The following is a 20721-nucleotide window of genomic DNA, read 5'->3' as shown; positions in this document are numbered from 1 at the left end:
TTTTTAATTGTTATGGTTAGACAAAGATAATAAAACAATAAAATAAAGCACATTTTAGTATTTTTATTTTTGGTAAAATTTACCACAATACAAAATAATGATAGAAATAAATAAAGTAATAAAATGTATAGACTGGACATAGAACTATGCATTGTAAAATTGGTGCTTTTAAAGCAATATAATATAATTTATAATAACATTAGGCAAAATGGCATGTGTACATTAAAAATAAAAGCATTATTTTTAACATAAAATAATATCAAGAGCAGACATTTTACTTAATATAATTAACAAAATTGATTCATTTATCACTTAGTGATTTTGGTCTTTTTAATTAATTTATATTTGTTTACAGGACTAATAAAATGCATATGCGCTCAATTTTTAAAGCATAATCACATCTAATACAATTCAAAAATTAAATCTGAAATGCATTACAAATAAAATTTATCATTCAAAACTTAAAAATGTTTGGGTCAAGAGATAAAACTTTACAAATACAGAAAAGGTACAAATATGAAATAAAAAAAAACAATATTATTCGAATAAAAACTTATGTTAAAATAGATGTTAATAATTAATTTCATAAAATTACCTGTACTTTGACGTTTATTATCATTACTCGATGTACAACTTCTACTATTATTGTTCAAAATGTAATATGTATTGATAATATCTAAGGAAAGTATAATTGATGGTATGGCTATATAAAAAAAATTAATTTCTAAAGACTAGTCCACATATTTTTGAGTTTAAAATGAGAGTGCATAATAAATTAAAACAATATATAAATACCATATTTTCCGAAACGTAAAAAATAAGGCTTAGAATATCGTACCACACTTTTGTGATAAAGCTATAGATCAGACGGAAACTGGATAGCATGAAAAGGAGCCGTAAAAAATTACAAGTACAGATTTATGAATAGTTTACTTTAATGTGTGCACCTTGATTGAAATGTCCGTCAAAATGACGTAATGGTAGCCTAGCGAGTCAGTAGCGAGCGATTAAGCGCGGTAGTAGTAGTAAGAAATAAACTGTATTGTTTTGTAACCTACGGTAAAATATAAATAAAAATAATCGGTGCATTTGTTGCTGTACAAACTCTGTATTACTAAAACTATTGTATTTTTATTATATTGGTTTTATTTTATAGAATACGTTAATACTGCTTGATAGATGCAGTAACTGTAGTAGTAAAACTATTGCTGTATTATTCCTGCATCTAGCTCTATTACTAAATTTGTAAAATTTTGAATTACCACTGGGATTAATATTTTCATGTGATGACGATGTGATGCTTCAAATTATAAAGATTCTTTTAAGTTACAAACATACACAATAATGTAATTAAAAATAAAATTCGTATTAAACAATAAATTTCAACTCAAGCTGTGCTGACAAAATATTAAAGCTAAAAATGTGCATTTTCATGTTAAACCCTTGGCTAGAAGTTTTACAGCAACCGCGTGTGTAGTTTCGTCCTTCTGACCGTACACCACAACCTCCGAGCCAGCCCACACACCAATAACTTATTATTTACATGTTATGTTATGTTCTTTAAAGTACATCCTACTGCTATGACTATAATAAAACGATTTATCGCTTAACCATATTATTATGACAGATAATTTCTCTTATTTACAAATGTTCTATACAGTAATTATTAAAATAACTAAAAAAAGTAACATTGTACTCATAACTTTGCTACCCTTCATTCGAATGTACTTACGTCATAATGTCTAATTCCATCAAATATGTACAAATATGCTATGTTAGTCGAGACTTAACTGATCACAAGTCAAGAAAATAAGAACAAGAGGAACAAATATACTACCACTAACCATACATTTACCCCGATTTGGGTGAACACATATCACATCAAAGTGAGTGTAGACATATTTGTAATACACTCGAGCCATTAGATATTTTTGAACTGATACATCTAACTAAGAAAACATTAAACATAAAAATATTTACATAATGTATAAAAACTTATCACAAAATAAGAAATATCTAACTATACGTAAAAGTATGTAAACCAATGTAATATACTATCCAACAATTCAAAACACTGGGTAGATTCGAACAGAGATCATAACAAGATTCAAGATGATATTTATTTGTCCATTCTTCTGATGGCACAAAGTATGTCAAAAGGTGGGAATATACGATATGTATTCTGGACATATTGCCTTATATACATACAAAATTGTACATATAAAATTGTGCTAACCCAGTATTCCACTCCACACCTCTGCATTCAGAATTGAGACAGTTACAAATGTTGTTGTAAAAACATATTTTTTCACCTATCAACATCAACTACTTTTTCTAAAATTATGTCTAAATTAATAATGTACTTATGTATTAATTATGCTATGCAGTAATTAAGCCGAAACATACACATGTTTTACTTAGTTAACATTTTACAGTCAACACTATAATCATGGTATTTATTACGTCAAAATAATGTATATTCGTTACTTGCACCACACTCGATACGACCCATATAATTGACTCAATCAAATCACTCACTGATGATAGGATATTGTTTCTTCAATTCAAATATTTTCGGCACTTCTTTGCTCCACAAGTGCAGGGTATTTTAACTTCTTCAAAAGGAAACTTATAGTCATAGGTCAACTCTTCACCTACAGTGATTCGACGAAGAGCGAATATCAGTATGTGCTTGTGGCCATGTATGTCGACGACACGGGAGTAACAGTTAGGCTACAAAAATACACAAACATTTTTAAAATCTGAGACAAAAAAATAAATTATAACAAAGCTTGTTTTAATTGAAACTAAATTTACATTTTATAATTAAATTATAAAACCGAGGGACAATTTGTAGAAATTAATTTAAAATTTTCATCACTTCACCCTATCGCAGTCCACTGCTGGACACAAACTGCGCGCCAAAAATGGAACTCATGTGTTTTGCCCATAGTCACGCTGGGCAAGCGGGTTGGTGATCGCAGGGCTGGCTTTGTCGCACCGAAAACGCTACTGCCCGTCTTCGGCCTATGTATTTCAAAGCCAGCAGTTGGCTGGTTATCCCACCATCGGTCGGCTTTTTAAGTTCCAAGGTGGTAGTGGAACTGTGTCATCCCTTAATCGCCTCCTACGACACCCACGGGAAGAGAGGGGGTGGCTATATTCTTAGTGCCGTAACCACATAGCAATTAATAATTAAATCTTATTATTCGGTGCAGGATTACATATGTGATAAAGATGTGTGGACTTAGTGATGCTGCAGTTCATGCAATATATTACGAAATTTGTATAAAAACACAGTTTATACTATAAAAAAAAAATAAGAGTTATATTATAGTTAATGCAGTTTCTTGACGGATCTTCTCTGCAGAATCTGCATTCCGAACTGATGGTAGCTTCATTTTTAAAAATAAATTTTAATTTGTACATTGACGATTCGAAGGTGCTTATGAAGCCTATTTGCGAAGCGAATATAGATTTTTTTTTGATTATGTTTGAGCCCACCTAAACGTAAGCTGTTACCGTAGCCGATAGATGCCTGCGGCACCAGGAGCATCGCAAGCGCCAATCCTACTCTCTACCTCACCTTACTCACCACAGAAACACAATAATCCTTGAGAGCAGTATTATTTAGCTCTTCTTTCTAAGTGATCATCTGCAAGGTCGAAGTACATCCCAAGTCGGACTGTTACAGCTTTTGAGCAGGATATTTTGTTGTGCCCTACCTCAATTTAATACAAATAAAATGCTTACATCACATGAGTGGTTGATAAATCTGGCCGCGTTGCCTTTAAGAGTGGCGTCGACGACAAGGTTATCGTCAATGCGAAACATGTAGCAACCACCGACACCACGTCGACCGCTCATCGCCTCGTATTTTTTCTCTCGTTGGTCAGCTAGAACTGCTCGAATCACTTCGCCAGCGTACTCGATTACCATATCACCTGCAATTTAGTTCATAATCTATTAAATATGAATCTGTTAATATTAAGTTTTTGACCCATTTCGTACTACGAGGGGCGGCTGAAAAGTTCTGAGCCTAGGGTACTTGCAGTCGTACTATTTACTTATCCGGTGGGTCACTATTTGAACGACATCTACCCACTATATAAGCGAAGTTTCACGTCATTAGCTTCATTACGCTTTGAGTAATTGAACCGTAAGCATCACCATGTCTGAGTCATCACTGCACTTAACGAAGTTTGAGCATCGCGCCGTCATCAAATTCCTCGTTAAAAAGGGGAAAACAGCAAAATAAATTTTTGAAGAAACTTCTAGTGTATACGGAGAATCTGGACCGTTGTCAGCCACGGTTAAACGATGGACACGCCTATTCCAACAAGGCAGAGAGACTCTGGAAGATGACCCCCGCTCGGGTCGGCCGAACACCGCAGTCAACGATGAAAACATCGAAAAAGTAAAAAAAAAATATGTACTGGACGATCACCGAATAAAATTGTGGCAGATAGCAGAAGAGCTTGGCTTTAGTAAGGAACGAGTTGGAGATATTATGCACAATCATTTGCATATGAATAAAGTCAGTGCGCGTTGGGTGCCAAAAATGCTCACGCCACTTGACAAGCAGCAGCGCGTTGAAACCTCTGAAGAGTTTTTAGACTTGTGCAAGGATAATTTGGAAGAAATTTGCACCCGTATTGTCACCGTTGATAAAACGTGGATCCGACAATATGACCCAGAATCAAAACAGGAGTCAATGCAGTGGATAGAGAAGGGGGAAAGACCGCCGAAGAAGTTCAAGGTGGAAAAATCGGCTTCCAAACTCATGGCCACCCTTTTTTGGGATTGCGAAGGAGTTTTGCTCATAGATTACCTTTCAAAAAAAAAACTACAATGAATGCAGAGTATTATGCTGGGCTTTTAAAAAAAGTTCGCGAAGCCATTGTCGAAAAAAGAAGAGGTAAAATCAGCAAAGGAATTTTGTTTTTGCAAGACAACGCACCGGTTCACACGGCGCGCATTGCGAGGCAAGCCTTGCGAGAAACTGGCTTCGATGAAGTAAATCACCCTCCCTATAGTCCAGATCTGGCACCTAGCGATTATTTTTTATTTAAAAATTTGAAAAAAGACTTACGGCGACGAAGATTTGGGGATGATGAAGAGATGAAGGTGGCCGTTAATGAACATTTTCTAGCCAAAGACGCGGGTCAGTTTTTATCAGGGATACAAGCCCTCTATAAAAGATGTCAAAGGTGCATTGAAGTCCAGGGGGATTGAAAAATAAATTTTATTTAGATTTTTATCTAGACTCATAATGCCCTAGGATCAGAACTTTTCAGCCGCCCCTCGTATAATATGTATTCTTTACAGAGTACTTTTTTAATTTATTCGAAGTAAGAACAAAGTCGCAACAGCTAGTTGTTTTACTATACCTTCTTCGATGTCTCTTTTACAAAATAAGCCACGTCCATGTATGTGCGACCTGTATACGCCTACAGATACTTTCGAAGTCTCTTTTAGCTGCCTGAATCTCATGGCTGGAGGTAAGGTCGCTAGTCGTCTGAAAAATATCAATCAATAAATATCATAATACTAAACAATTTATTTTGGAAATAACTGATATAATTTTTTAAATAAATACTATTCGTAATTAAAATAATACGACAAAATAATATTATGTTTACCTTGAAATACTGCTCTCTCCTTCTTGTCCACCGAAAGGAGGAGGTTCTTCTCTGAATGGAGAAGCCATCCAGCTAAACATATCATGGTTTTGCTTTCTAGCGACGGGTCCAGTTCGTGCGCTTCCCCAGGGACTTTCTTTAAAACCTTCGCTTAGATCTAAATCATTATCCCAACTATTAAGTAGACGGCCTTGTCGTATCTTGTATTTGGTGCAGCGATTTGCCTGTAAACACAATATAAAATTTAGAAGAGAATATTTTAGAGTAATGATTAAATTAAATGATATAAATACTTACACCTGGCAGCTGTTCGATTAGATATCTCAAGGCGTTATTATTTAATCCCAGTAGATGGGCTCCAGACGGGGAGGATGGTAAATTGTATTGAATCAGTGGTAGTCCGGATTGCTTTCTTGCACTTTGTACAGCTTCTATTACTTTTGCCCAAAGATCAGTTAAAGATGACGAAGAGTAATTAAATCCATCTTCTGAAGATACTTCGTATATGAGTTTAGGACCATCATCTTTAGGAGGCTCAGGATTTTGCTTAGGTTGTGATAGCTTATTTTCTTGTCCTTTCAAAACTTTATTTTGTTTTTTAGTTATTACAATATCTGTATCCAGTTTTTTATCTAATAAAGGACGCTTTAATACCTTTGACGCAGCGAGTTTAGGAGTTACTACTGTTTTATTAGTGTCCTTTTCAGATAAAACTTTCGGAAGTTCAGGTTCAACATCCAGGCTGGGAAGCGATGTCATTTTAGGAATCGTTTCAACAGGATCCGTATTTCGTGTCACTGGAACAGACGTAGAAGCAGAACTAGTGTTTGGCTGTTCCATTTGATTGGATAATTGTAATGCTCGCGATGCATCTCTTTCTTCCTTTTCTCTCTTAGTTTTTTCTAATTCCATCATTCTTTTCGATTCTTCAATTGCCTTTTCAAGGTCACTATCAACATTTTCTTCTTTTATATTCAAATCCGGCATATCATTGCTAACAACTCTTTGCTTCGGAACTGCAGGGGTTTTAGAGCCTGATGTCTTAGATAATTTACTTTGACTATCTCTATGTAAAGGCAAAACGCGGTTCATTGGTCGCATCGACATTGGGTTCACAACATTAGTCGGTATTCCAGACTGCTGAGTAGGCGGTGCTTTTGGTAGAGTTATGCTAGAACTATTTTGAGTAGGCAAATTAATAGTGCTATTTTGTACCGGTATGCAGATCATATTATTATTACTATTTTGATTTTGCAGTAAATTTGAATTTGATTGTAAAGGAAAATTTAAATCCGCTGCAGTTTTTGAAGCAATTTTTGGATCAACCAGATTATTTTGCACTGTTATGTTTACTGTATTATTACTAGAATTAACGTTTATATTCATAGGCGCACTATTCGGTATCGCTTGGAATGGAACATTTATCATAGTACTACTTTCACTCTTTTGTTGATAAGTCAAAGGATCATTAATGCCAGCAACATTATTACCACTGTTATTTGTAACAACGCGAATATTATGATGTTGAGATATATGAGAACTCATATTATTTTCATGATTTGTATTATTCAATCTGTTTCTTTCTGGAAGATTAATAACTCTGTTTGTATTTGGAGGATTCATTTGCATAAACCCTATTTGGTTACTCACTGATATTGTATGATTTTGTTTCTGTTCATTACTAACTATGTTGGCTTTAGAACAATCATTGTTAGATAAATTGGCTATTGGAATATTAGGAGTAGCCGGTGGTCCCATGATGTTCTTTCCTCGGACAGAATCTTGACCAAACTTGGATTGATCAGTAACTGCTATATTTGTTCTATTTATCTGATTTTCAATATTTGACATGGAGGTTTGTGTCGGATTATTAGGATTTAAGCTGCAACTGTTTATATTTATTTGTGAATTATTTGGTACTTGACTACTTATAATCTGGTTTTGATTATTACTTCCATGCGCCTGCGAATTATTAATCATCATGTGAGAAGAGTTGCTAGGCATAAGATTTGCCACATTATGATCGACAGAATTATTGCAACTCATCAACATGTCATGGTTTGACATATTGTTCTGATTATTTGTTCCGTAGATAGAATTGTTGTTAACATTATTCATCATCATATTATTTGAAATGTTGGTATTATTCATGTTCATACCGTGCATGATATTTGAACCATTTCCTATGATCATATTGTTACTTGAATTTAAATTTGTGCACATTTCAAATGATTGATTATTAGCAAACTGATTGCTGGTATTTGAACAACTACCACTGCATGAATTTTGAATTTCGTTTTTAATATCAGGAATGTTAGGCATATGCATTAAAGAATTATTTATAGATTGATGGTTGGAACTAGATATTTGCATAGTAGTATTAAGATTGTTGTGCATATTCATATTATTAATTGAATTAATATTATTCATTTGATGCTGCATTAGGTTGCTGTGTTCCATTAAATTCCTGTTATTTTGCATCTGATTCATTGTGTTAATATTTTGCATTCCCATTGAGTTATTATCATGTCTATTATTATGTATATTTGATATAGACGAAGTATTATCTAACTGATTTCCAAGCCCCATATTGACGTTATTATTTGTCATATGGTGCATATGCATGTTATTATCTAGCTGTTGCCTGTTGTGCATTTGGTTTGATACATGTTGATGCATTCCTAGCAGATTATTGTCAATATGTGGCCTATTATTCTGTAACTGCATTATATTAGACATCTGATGTTGGTGATGGTGTACAATATCATCCATTTGTCTATTTTGTTGCATAGTCATTTGTTGATTCATATGCATATTGTTGTCTATTTGGGATCGATTGTTGTTACCACTAACATGGTGATTCATATGCTGCATAGAGTGAATTTGCTGATTATGAAGAGACTCCATAGACCTATTGTTAGTGTGAATTTGATGGTTTGGTGTATTCATTGCATGCGACTGTATATTATCTAATATCATTCTATTGTTCTGCATATTACTCATGTTAGATATTGACTGATTTAAATGCATGTGATTTAAGTCTCCCAGGTCGTTACGATTTGCAGAATGATTATTTGCCATGTTATGCATGTTATTGTTTTGATTTAGCATGTTACTGTTGTCGGGTGTACTTCGGTTAGAAAGCATATTAGATTGGTTATGACTTTGTTGAGCACTCATGTGGTTATCGTGAAATTGTCTATTAGATGTTCCTTGATTTAATTGCTGCATTTGGCTGCTATTTTCTACATGACGGCTATGTTGAATCTGTCCATTCATTATGTGTATTTGATTTGATGACATTTGATTATTTTCATGAGTCATTATCTGCATGTTGCCATGTGCAAGATTTGACGAAGCATTAGACATATCGTGCTGTTGGTTGTTCCCACTCGACACCGACATATTTGGTCTATTGTTTACAATTTCTTGGCACGACATATTAACATTTTGCATTGAAGTATTAACAGAATTCATAAATTGAACTTGCCCATGTGAAGAACTATTCGCTATGGAACACATTTGATTATTATTAGGCACTGGTATTAAGTTTTGATTATTTTGCATCTGTGGTCGTATCATATTAGGAGGTATGATGCTTATTGATGGTGAGTTGTTCACATTTCCTTGTACTTGACAGCTGCTCAGCTTATGTATATTAATTTGATTTTGCATTTCACTATTCTGTTTATTATCACTGGATCCGATATTTTGGAAACTTTTGTCATTTTGAGCATGTTGCTGTGAATGTGATGTCATTAATTCTTGAGAAAAATTTAAATGTCCTCCCTCTGCCTTTGAAAGTGTATTAATCTTACTCAATTTTAATGTTGTATCAGCATCAAAATTGCTATTAATAGCCGGTGAAGGTGGATAAATGTTCCCGGCCGTTATTTGAATCATGTTATTTGAAGTAGAATGTACTGAGGAGTGATGACTAGTATTGATATTAGATTCAAATTGATGTGAGTGCATATTATTTGACATACAATTTCCAGCATTACTCATCGAGAGTATGCAATTTTGGTTTTCTTTTCCAGAGTCATTGTGTGACATTTGTCTGCCACTAACTATGTTATTTTGAATATTCATTGAGTGGTTTTGATTAGAGTTTTGCTTCATTCCAATGTTATGCAATTCAAGTTTATTTTCAGGTTGCCTCCAAGGTGTTGGTGATTTAATACTTTGCGCCACGCTTATTGTAGGTAAACTTGTACAGTTTGAACTTTCATGCAAATTTCCACTTATTTCTATTACATGCGAATTTTCTACTTTTATTGTATTATTTTTATTTGTCGGTGCTATTGAACTTGAAACAATAGGTTGTGACAATGGAAGTGATTGTATAGAAAACGAATTCGCCGTGTTCGTATTAGGGATGGACTGAGAAATTGCCATTAAGGGTTGCCCTGTTGATGATACAAGAGTTGCATTTGGTGACATAGAAACAATGTTAGGTTTCGAAATATTAACTCTCTGAAGATTTTGGGTATTTGACAAAGTCAAACCATGTATTTGTGATGTTATTGGATTCATATTTGGTTTTCCAGGTACAATTCCTCCTGGTTGGGATCCAATCGTTAAAGGAGATGAACTCATCTGTATTACTTTTGGAGTTTGGCGATTATTGTTCGATTGTTTATCTGGTAATGGCTGTAATGTTAAGTTAGGTACTGTAGTTTTAACATTTTTCAAAGCCGGCGGAGATGATTGCACCGAATGAGCAGTTACGACATTAGGAGCTTGGTTAGAAGATTGTGTGACAACAGTGTCACCGACATTATTAACAACGACATATCCAGTAGGGACCTCTACAATCGGTTCTATTTTACTTGCTTGGAAAACTTGTGTAGTTGTTGCAGAAAAACTACTATTCTGGGCAAGGACACCTTGCATTGCTGTAGACACAAACTGTTGAGATGACATAACTGTATTTTGAACAATTGTTTCCAAACCATAGTACACTGGTTGTGTTGTTGTTAAATACATACAACCAGATGGATCCGTTACCATTTCTAATGTTGGCGTTGATCCCAAGAGGACCTGGTCATTGCAAAATTGAGGTAATATTGTACCTTGGGGTAGAATCGTCGTACCGGGACCAGAAGATATCAAAGTGTTACCTTGTGAAGACAATGTGTTAGGAATTATTGTTGTTTGTCCATTTCCAATTCCACTTTGTGGCACCACTGTAGCCCCAGCTGTTTGCAATGTACTATTTGGTATTAGAGTTGCTGTTTGAGATGTTATATTACCAGGTGTCAAACCTTGAATGGTTCCTTGTGGTATAATAGTAGTACCATTCTGTGTATGAATTGCTTGAGGTAGAATAGTCGGACCATTTGGACCTTGTGATATAATACCTTGAGTTTGAATTGCTCCTTGAGGTAATATAGTTGCTCCTTGTTGAATTGCTTGTGGAAGAATACCGACATTTCCTTGTGATAAAAGTACTGGTATCCCTCCACTAGGAACTGCTACTAATCCCCCAGATTCTGTTTGTTGTATTTGAAATGTTTGAGGTACAAGACCGCTTTGCGAAATAAATTGTGTGGGCCCCGTTTTGAAATCTCCTTGAGGTGCGATTGTTGCAATGTATTGCATATTTTGATTTTGTTGTTGCGATAAAGCCTCAACATATGCTGACATAATATTTTGATTTGCAACAGGTTGTACGATAATCGAAGGCTGACCAGTTTGATTATTAGTTTGTAACTGTATAACCGTATTTCCAGGACCAAGAGGAGCCTGATTAATAGTTGTAAAAGTTTTTTCCAACTTTGTATGTCTTTTTATTGTTGTTGGTTTAGGAATTGGTCTACCCCTCCCTCGATTTGTGGCTTGGAAAATAGGTTTTGGTTGCACTGGTGCTGGTTGCTTTTTAGGTGATTTTTGAGGAGTACTTGGAAGTATTATTTGCTGCTTTTGAGCATTTGGTGAGGTAAGCCTTTGAGCAGTCATAGCAGGTACAACTATTGTAGGGTTTCCTTGAATTTGTGGTCGAATCATTGGTTGAATATTTTGAATAATAGAAGTATTTGGCATTCCTTGTATTGAGTTTACTGGTAGGGTAATAGAAGTGGCACTAGCCATATTTGGGAAATTCGCAACTTGATTTTTACCTTGAATTATTGGTGTCATGTTTCCAGATTGATTAGTAGGTATAGTAAGTACTTGATTAGAGTTTGATGATAAAACTTGAATTCCACCTGATCCCGATAATAATTGAGCCATATCTGCATTGCTTTGGATTTGTTGCATATTAGTATTGGCTGTTCCTGGCTTAACACAAATATTATATGGTAAGATGCCTGGTTGCGCAATTATTTGTGGTGCCATTATTTTTTGTCCTCCAGCTGAACTAGTTTTAGGAGGTAGTAGCATTTGGGGGGTTACAACTATTTGAGGTGATGATAAAACTTGTTGATTTGTCGATACTTGTACATTAGTTGTTTTACTCTGATCAAATATTACAGTACCTGATTTCATTTGTTCCGTTATTGTCATGGTCATTTCATTAGCTGGACCTGGAGAAGGTGTTTCCACTATTGTGCCATTAATTGTAATTTGTCTTGTATTAATTGAAGTTCTTCTTGCAGATATTCCTTCAGCTTTTACAGTATTTTCAGTGCCACTAACAACACCTGCGTGTATAATCATAGGCTGAGCAAATCCTCCTTGGAAAGCATTTTGTAGAGTTGTTAATGTTCTATTTTCAGGTGACTTTGGATTTTCACTTTCACTTTCGCTAGTAGACATCATATCGCAAGATGGCATATGCCTGTCATAAGATTCTTTATTTCTATATGTGCATTGGCATCTATCACATCTTACTAACTGTTCCATTTGCCCCGCTGACCCTGAAGTATCATCAAGCGGTCGCATAACCAATTCTGGTTGCCCACTTATTGAATTACCAGCAATAGTAACAGTGTAAGTACTTTCAGTGCCACTTGCTCTGTACAAAAATTGACTTGTATGATTTTTCATTACATTATCATTTCCTGGGTGATTATCTTCAGCTCCATCAAGCTGTTGAATAGGTGTGAAATCATCTTGTGGACTCCCAGGTCGTGAACTGCAACTACTTTCAGAACCAGACCAATCAGCAGCACCATCTAACTGGGAAATAGGACTGCATTGTATTTTTGTGTAAAAATCTATAACGTCTGTGTAATAACCCTCTGATTTGTTATTCTTAGTTTCTGTACTAGTCTCTTCTTTTTGTTTGGGTGATGTTGTACAATAATTAATGCCCGAAGTATGGGGTGTGTCATGACATACTTCAGATCCAGTACTAGTTTCAACTTTTGTCTTTTTATCATTGCTTCTATCTATTTCTTTAATTGTCTCCAAAGAATTTTCTGTCGATCTCTGAATTGGACTAAATTTTTCAGTTACAGTTGTTGATTTCCCCATTTTACATCTTTTTATTGTGGATGATAATAAACTTGTGTCAAATTTATTATTCCAAGTCAAACTAGTAGATCTTTGTTGTCCTCGGCCAGTGGTTAATGTCTTTAAACTGTGATTTTGCAACAACATCTCTGATTTACTTCTTTTTAGTTCTTTATTACTCGATTCTAAGCGTGCATTAAAGAATTCGTCAATAAAATCACTCGAACGTGAATCCGATTTATCATCTGACTGACTTATGGCTCCAATAAACTCATTTTTGAGATCCATTGCGACAAGATCTTCGTACGACATCAACTTCGGAAAAATATCTTGCATAGATATACCATCTAAAAGGTCATGATTTAGATCTTCAAATATTGCATCTTTTACTTCAGGAGGGAAAAGATCTGCTGTATTTTGAGGTTCTTCCTCATCTTGCTCTTGTTTACAAACATTATCTAGTAAATATTCTACAACTTGTTTTACTGCTAAATCTTCTAATGTAACTGTATTTCCGAATTTAATTGGTGACTTATCATTTTTGAACATAAAAACACTTTTGCTAGTACCTGTTTCTAAGCTTTCATGCCATGCTCCAATTTCGGCCATGACACGTTCTACAATTTGAACATCCATGCTATGATTAACAGTGATATTAACACCAAAATCAAATCCAGGCATTGGTTCAGCCAATATTAGCTTCGTTTTTATGGTATATCTCACAATTTTAGAAGGTTTCTTACATGACCAAAAAAGTCGACTGCATGAAAAATCAACAGGCATCAAAAACTCTTCATAGTCTGAGACTGAGGGTACAATTTTTCCCAGACTGTGTACAGTCAATGATCCCATAAGAAATTGTACTTTATTAATTTCACTGTATCTTTTCTTCTTTTTATCCAATTCTACATAAACCGGTCTTGTTAATTCAAAATCTGCATCCTTTTGCAAGCTCTTTTTTGGCACATCTTTTCCATGAGCTGGACAAAATACTCTTTTGTCATCCAAAAATGCACAGCTGGCTTTCCTTGCACAGGCATAGTGATAAGTTTCACTACAATTTTTGGCGCAACATCCGACACTTGCACCTTTAACTTCACATTCTGCGCATTTTATCATTTTCCCTCTAGATATTGCCGAGTGCACATTTTGTAGTGAACCATCAATTTCTTCAAAGACTTCAGCAGACCATAATGCGCAATTTGCATGAATCCAGTCGTTTTGTCCGCAATATAATAGTCGCCCTTCCATAAACGGTAGACCATCACCAGTTGTTTTGCACAAAATACAAATTCTTGAGTCAACCATAGGATAAAATTCAAGTAATTCTTCTTCCACTTTTTGCCCACTGGATTCAAGTTTAGGCACTATTTGATCAAGAGGTCGCCCAACATGGATAGTAGCTTTTATTCCCTTAGTATCAGTCATTTCAATGTCTTTTAAAGAATCTGAGTCTTCCTGTTCTCCTTCAACTTCTAAATTTGGTTGTAAACAATTATGTTCACAATCAAACCAGGGAAATGTTTCAGTGAATAAATCTTTATAAATTGTTTGTAGATCAACACTTGCTGTTCTTTCAATGACATCTTTCATGTCATGATTAAAATCTTTTAGAGAAATGTATTCATCACTGTTCACTCTTTTCTTTATATCCAATAATGATGGTGAGATTAATCTGTTTAAGTCTTCCATTGTGCTGTCATCCATAGCTATTTTTGATTGTCTAATAATAGCTGGACTTAGATCTTGTTCACTACGAGCTTGAGGAAAATCTTTAGTCGGCTCATCATCATCTGAAATGGGCTCATACTTTTCATCGTGTAATGTTGTTGGCAACATGGTTGTGGCTTTTTCTGTTTTACTTTGAGGAGGATAATTTTCGTGAACCTCCACGCAAGGTGTATCAAATTCAGCTTTGTTGCTGTATAGACCCGTAGAAAAGCATATTTCTTTATTTTGCATTAAAGGTTCTTGAAGATTTACAACTTTATGGGAAGTATGAGGAATCTCTTCCTTCTCCATTTCAACATCAGGCAATAAGGATGAACAATGCCACATTTCTGAAGTGATAAGTTCGTCACTTTTGTTTTGTCCAAAATTGTTACAACGTCGTCCTCTGGCAGTATTCCTGTATACTTTCGTTTCTGTTGTATTCTTCATGGACTCATCATTGTTATCAAAGTGAAGTTTTCTTATAGCCTGTGGAGACATCAGTCTATAAGGCTTGTTGGGCACTGGTGTATTTTTGTGAGGTGTTAGCTTTAGTAGTGCACACGCTTTTTTATTTTTTGCTAGTAATTTAAGTAGATGTAATAATCTTCCTTTTAGATGTTCAGTAAGCATTTTTCTCCATGGTGGATCCGTAGGCATACACTTACAACAAATATACTCAATAGATGGCGGTAATGCAGACAACAGTTGATAGCCCTCACCAGATAAGCCTTCACAACTAGCATGGACCCATCTTGCACACCAGCCACACTCCATCATCTGTAATAAATTATAAAAAATATATATTAGCAAAAGAATAATATAATAATAATAATAACAATAAAAGCCGTGTGGTTCCCGGCAGAGTAGAATAGGACCAACCCTTCCTACGCCTAGGGTGTCGTAAAAGGCGACTAAGGGCAACAAAAGCTGCATAACACCGGTGCAGCCTCCTTGGAGAGCGTGAGTGCCTCTCCAAGTGAATATATTAGCACTCAAAAAAAAAAAAAATACAATTGTGGAGGATGATTTAGAAAGGCGCATAGAGCCGCTGTCTGGGGGACGCCAGGGCGCGTCTGGAGCTGGCGCTGGACGTGGCAGCATGCGGGCCGCCAGCCAACCCCGCCGACCGGCACCACCACCTGACCGGTCGGTTTATCCACCATCCCCACCAGTTGGCTTGGCGACGACAGAGTCCCAAGGGACTCAGCATTCGTTGCCCGCCGCTGGTGGAGTACGTCGCATTAGATGGACACCGAAAATGAATGAGAGTGTCATGCGTGCGTACTATAGGGCTGTAGGACGGGAGACCGGGCGGACTGGCTACCGGGCAGTAATGCACCGCGAGTTCCTACTGCTTGAGCCTACGCTAACTGTTACGGAACAGAACCTGGCAGATCGAGCTCGGTACATCCAACGAAAGGGCATATTTGACGCCGCCGAGCTCGAACGACTTCGACGTGAGGCTGCTCCTGAAGTCGAACCCGTGTCCACGGTGCGCAACGAAGTGTCAATGCAACAAGAAGGCGTTCGTAGCGAAGCGCCTGTGGAGGCGATCACTGAGGGAGCAGTCGCCCAAAAAGTAGAACAGATGAGGGGGATCTTGCAAGAGGCGATTTCCGAGACTCGAGGCGCTCCTCTGGAAATGAGACCGCGACTTTCTCGCCTCCCCCTCAATGCCACGACGCGGCATGCCATTGAGGCAGCTAACAGGCTGTTGCCTCCCTATTTGGAAACCAGCTTCAGCTTGGAGGATACGGGTTCGGGTATTCTCTTCGGTGCTGCTCTAGCGGTGCACCGCCTTGTTGGAGCCAAGGCCCAGGAGCCTGGACGCGCTACTTATAAGAGTAGCGACGTACCAGCCTGGAAGAAGAGAATAGAACGCCTTATCAGCCTAGCCAGGGCCCTCATTGGTAGGCTGCTAGCTTTCAGGTCGGGCAACACAAGGCCAAGGATTGTGCGCTCTGTTAGAATGGCCTTCAACGGGCTAGGCATTAGCCTCGATCAGCCAGACATAGCCGATAAGCTAACGGAGCGCATCGACGGCCTGAAGCAGAGAATCGCGGCATGGGGAAAGCGCATACGCAGGTACTCTGAGAGAGTTGAGCGCTTCCGACAAAATCGCCTCTTCGTGAGTGATCAGAAAAGGTTCTATAGAAAGCTGGAGAACCCGATACCGTGCTCTGCTTCCCTAAAACCGAGTACGGTTGACCTCGTCGCCTTCTGGCGCAACATATGGTCAGGGGAGGTGGAGCATGAGGAGGGCCCTTGGATTGCGGCGGTTCAGGACGCATGTGCTAAAATTGAACCGATGAACCCGATCGCCATCTCTACGGAGGACGTCAGTGGTGCGGTCCGGCGGGCTCCGAACTGGAAAAGTCCGGGGGCCGACGGTCTGCATCACTACTGGCTAAAAGGGCTCTCGGTCTGCCATGCGACCTTGGCTCGACAATACCAAGGGATAGGAAGACACTCCCGAACCTTTTCACTACCGGGATCACTCACTTAGCTCCTAAGTCCACCAACACCGCAGATCCCACCAACTACCGCCCCATAACGTGTCTGACCTCCATCTACAAGACACTGACGTCCGTTCTGAGCTGTAAGATCTCACGACATATTAGTGAGTTTAATATCCTGTCTGCAGCTCAGAACGGATGTCGTGGAGGCGGTCGCGGTACAAAGGAGCTCCTTCTCATTGACTCTGTGGCGGGCCAGCTTGTCAGACGCAACCGTCGGAACTTTTCGGCCGCCTGGATCGACTACAAAAAGGCTTTCGACTCGGTACCTCATTCATGGCTCCTGAGGGTCCTCGAGCTGTACAAGATTGACCAGGCAGTTCGAGACTTCCTCGGAGTATGTATGGGGCAATGGAGCACGATCCTATGTCTCCAGGGCGAGCAACTGACGGGCGCGGATGACCCAATCAGGATACGGAGGGGTATTTTCCAGGGTGATTGCCTGAGTCCACTATGGTTCTGCTTGTCCTTGAACCCTCTAAGCACCCTGCTGGAGCGCTCGGGGACAGGCTTTCAGTTTCGGAGAGGAGGTACTGAAGTCTCCCACCTTCTCTACATGGACGACCTCAAATTGCTGGCACCTAACGCTGCACGCCTGCAGGAACTGCTGAAAATCACTACGGAGTTCAGCAGTTCCATCAGGATGCAGCTTGGAGTGGATAAGTGTGCGGTCGTGCATGTGGACAGGGGTCAGGTGACTCAATCGGCGCAGCTTAGTCTCGAATTAACATCATTCAAGACCCTTTCCGAAGCTGAATCTTACCGGTATCTGGGCATGTCACAATGCATAGGGGTGAAGGAAGTGGACATGAAACAGGCAGTTTGTGAAATCTTTTTTGGACAGCTGACAAAAGTTCTTCGGAGCTACTTGTCTGGAGCCAACAAGGTCCGAGCCTATAACGCTTGGGTCATGCCCACTCTCTTGTACACCTTTGGCATACTCAGATGGACTCAGACCGAACTTGACGCCCTGGACAGAAGAGTCCGCACAACTATGACGTACCATCGCGTGCATCACCCTAAGTCGTCGGTCATGAGACTGTACATCCCGCGGAAGTGTGGTGGTCGAGGCATGTTAAGCGCTAAGACCATGCATAACCGCGAGGTGTGCAGCCTCAGGGCCTACTTTGAAACGAGACGGGACAGCGCTTTGCATGGTGACGTTTCAATGTGTGTCAAAGGACTAACCCCCCTAGCCTTGGCCAAAGAGAACTGGCAGAAACCGGTCGTACTGAGCACCTCTGACCGGGAGACCGTATGGATGGAGAAGGAACTGCATGGACGGTTCTACAAGGCGCTTCACGCGCCTCACGTGGACAGTAAGGCCTCCGTGCAGTGGCTGCGATTCGGCAACCTCTTTGGGGAAACCGAAGGTTTTGTCTGTGCAATACAAGATCAGGTGATCAAGACGAACAACTACCAAAAGCACGTCCTGAAGGATGGCACTCCCGACTTCTGTCGAGCCTGTCGTTATCCCGGTGAGTCACTCAGGCATGTGCTTTCGGGTTGTTCCGCGCTTGCTAATACTGAGTACTTGCACAGACACAACCAAGTGGCCACGATTCTCCACCAAGAGCTTGCTCTTATGTACGGTCTCCTGGAACAGAGGATGCCGTATTACCAATACTTACCGGTGCCAGTACTCGAACGCGACGGAGTCCGGCTCTACTGGGACCTGCCTATCGCCACAGAGAGGACGATACTGGCGAACAAGCCTGATATCGTGGTGATGGACAGGGCACGGTCGAGGGTATTTTTAGTGGACATCACCGTCCCGCATGACGAGAACCTCGTGAAAGCCGAGACTGAGAAAAAACGTAAATATCTGGATCTGGCGCACGAGATTGTCGACATGTGGGGTGTGGGGTCTGCTGAAATAATCCCTATCGTAATATCTGCCAATGGTTTGATCCCGGTTAGCCTCGCTCACCATCTGAGGCTACTAGGGATCCGGTTCGCTCGCAACCAGGATGCAGAAGGCGGTGTTACTTGACTCGGCTAGGATCGTCCGCCGGTTTCTCAGCCTGCAGCCCTAACCCCGGCCGTTTGATCTCCCTGCCGGGGCGTATTCCTCCACCCGCTTATATTTATATATGTAAGTATAAGTAAATTTACTATATAATTATATAAGTAGTTATTATAATATATGTATCTATTATGTATTGGGCGGGCGGAGTGACATTCAGTAGAATAATAATAATAATAATAAAGACGTTTATTCACCAAGTATAAAAAAAACAAAAGATTTATTAAAGTCTAATTTACATAGATTTTAGAAAAAATGCTGGTGAAAAGGTCGTAGGCTCAGTTTATAGCTGCTTTTCAGTCCGCACCTTTACAAATGCTGCCAGCACAGGACGTTAGATTTACATTTAAAAACTAAATATAGTAAACTATATAGCATTAACAAAGTATATGAAAATAGTATTAAATAAAATCTAGGATTAATAAATGAAGTATGTTGCTGAAGGTACAAGAAATAACATTAAATGCTTGTTATCTATACAAATAAATAAAATTGAAGTGTCGGTTTGTAATATTAAAACAGCCGCTTTTTGCTAAATGCATACAGATGAATACACGGTACATATACCAAAATAAAATTTTAGACAACTTTTGTCTGTGTATCTGTCTGTTTGTTCCATCTAATCTCTGAAATGGCTACACCGATTTCAACGGGACTTTCACTGGCAGATAGCTGATGTGTTAGGAGTAAATTAGGCTTTTTTTATAACTGAAAAGTAACTTTTTTGTTAAATTTCATGCGGACGAAGTCGCGAGCACAGCTAGTTAATCATAAATATGTATGTTACATACCTTGCTATCAAAATCGTTGTCTCTGTAACAAGCCTGACAAAGAGGACAGTAATTTCCTTTTTGGCGCAGTTTGAAACAGGGTCTGCAGAATGGAAGACTTCCTACAAACTTGTTAACCCTGCTGCTGTCACAACTCTTGCACTTTAAGCACAAACTGCAAATCTGAAAATTAAATTTAAAAAAAAAACCTTTAATTCTTTGTCAGAGGATGAAATAATTACTATAAGTATTTCTAACAAAGACATTGCCAAAAACTAAGTATCTTACTACTAACTAATTAAGGAAATCCATATTCCTCATTTTTTTAGCAGAATCTAAATAAATGATAAATAAATACTTCACACTCAATGTAAAGATTTTCTGTGATTGAAAGATTCCCTGTAAGATTTTTTCCTGTGGGACTATGACAAACATCTATACGCCAATACAAATGTATGTCGTGAGCGGTGATCGAATCCGCGAGAGCCAGCGCAACACTCAGCACTGTGACCGCTGCGCCAACGTGTCGTCAGAATCTTATTCAGAGATAATTTTATATACATACATATATCACGCCTCTTTCCCGTGGGGTTAGACAGAGACCACTTCTTTCCACTTGCTACGATCCTTACATACTTCTTTCGCTTCATCCACTT

At 38.3% G+C, this 20721-nt stretch overlaps 1 protein-coding gene across 1 annotated transcript in view; it reads right to left on the bottom strand.

Moving 5' to 3' along the window:
- Positions 1-2519: 2519 nt before the first annotated feature.
- The window catches only part of LOC123663895 (histone-lysine N-methyltransferase trithorax), a 33647-nt gene continuing 15445 nt past the window's right edge, over positions 2520-20721 (bottom strand). The window contains exons 8-13 of the mRNA XM_045598542.1: positions 20087-20248; positions 5940-15530; positions 5643-5866; positions 5391-5518; positions 3754-3944; positions 2520-2733 (exon numbers count right to left, since the gene is read on the bottom strand). Coding sequence (XP_045454498.1) covers positions 2560-2733; positions 3754-3944; positions 5391-5518; positions 5643-5866; positions 5940-15530; positions 20087-20248 — 10470 coding nt within the window. The 3' untranslated portion in view covers positions 2520-2559. The remainder of the gene's footprint in view (positions 2734-3753; positions 3945-5390; positions 5519-5642; positions 5867-5939; positions 15531-20086; positions 20249-20721) is intronic.

Source organism: Melitaea cinxia, chromosome 21, assembly GCF_905220565.1.
Source record: "Melitaea cinxia chromosome 21, ilMelCinx1.1, whole genome shotgun sequence".
In the NCBI taxonomy this organism is placed as follows: Eukaryota; Metazoa; Arthropoda; class Insecta; order Lepidoptera; family Nymphalidae; genus Melitaea; species Melitaea cinxia.
This window is presented reverse-complemented; position numbering and strand designations above follow the sequence as displayed.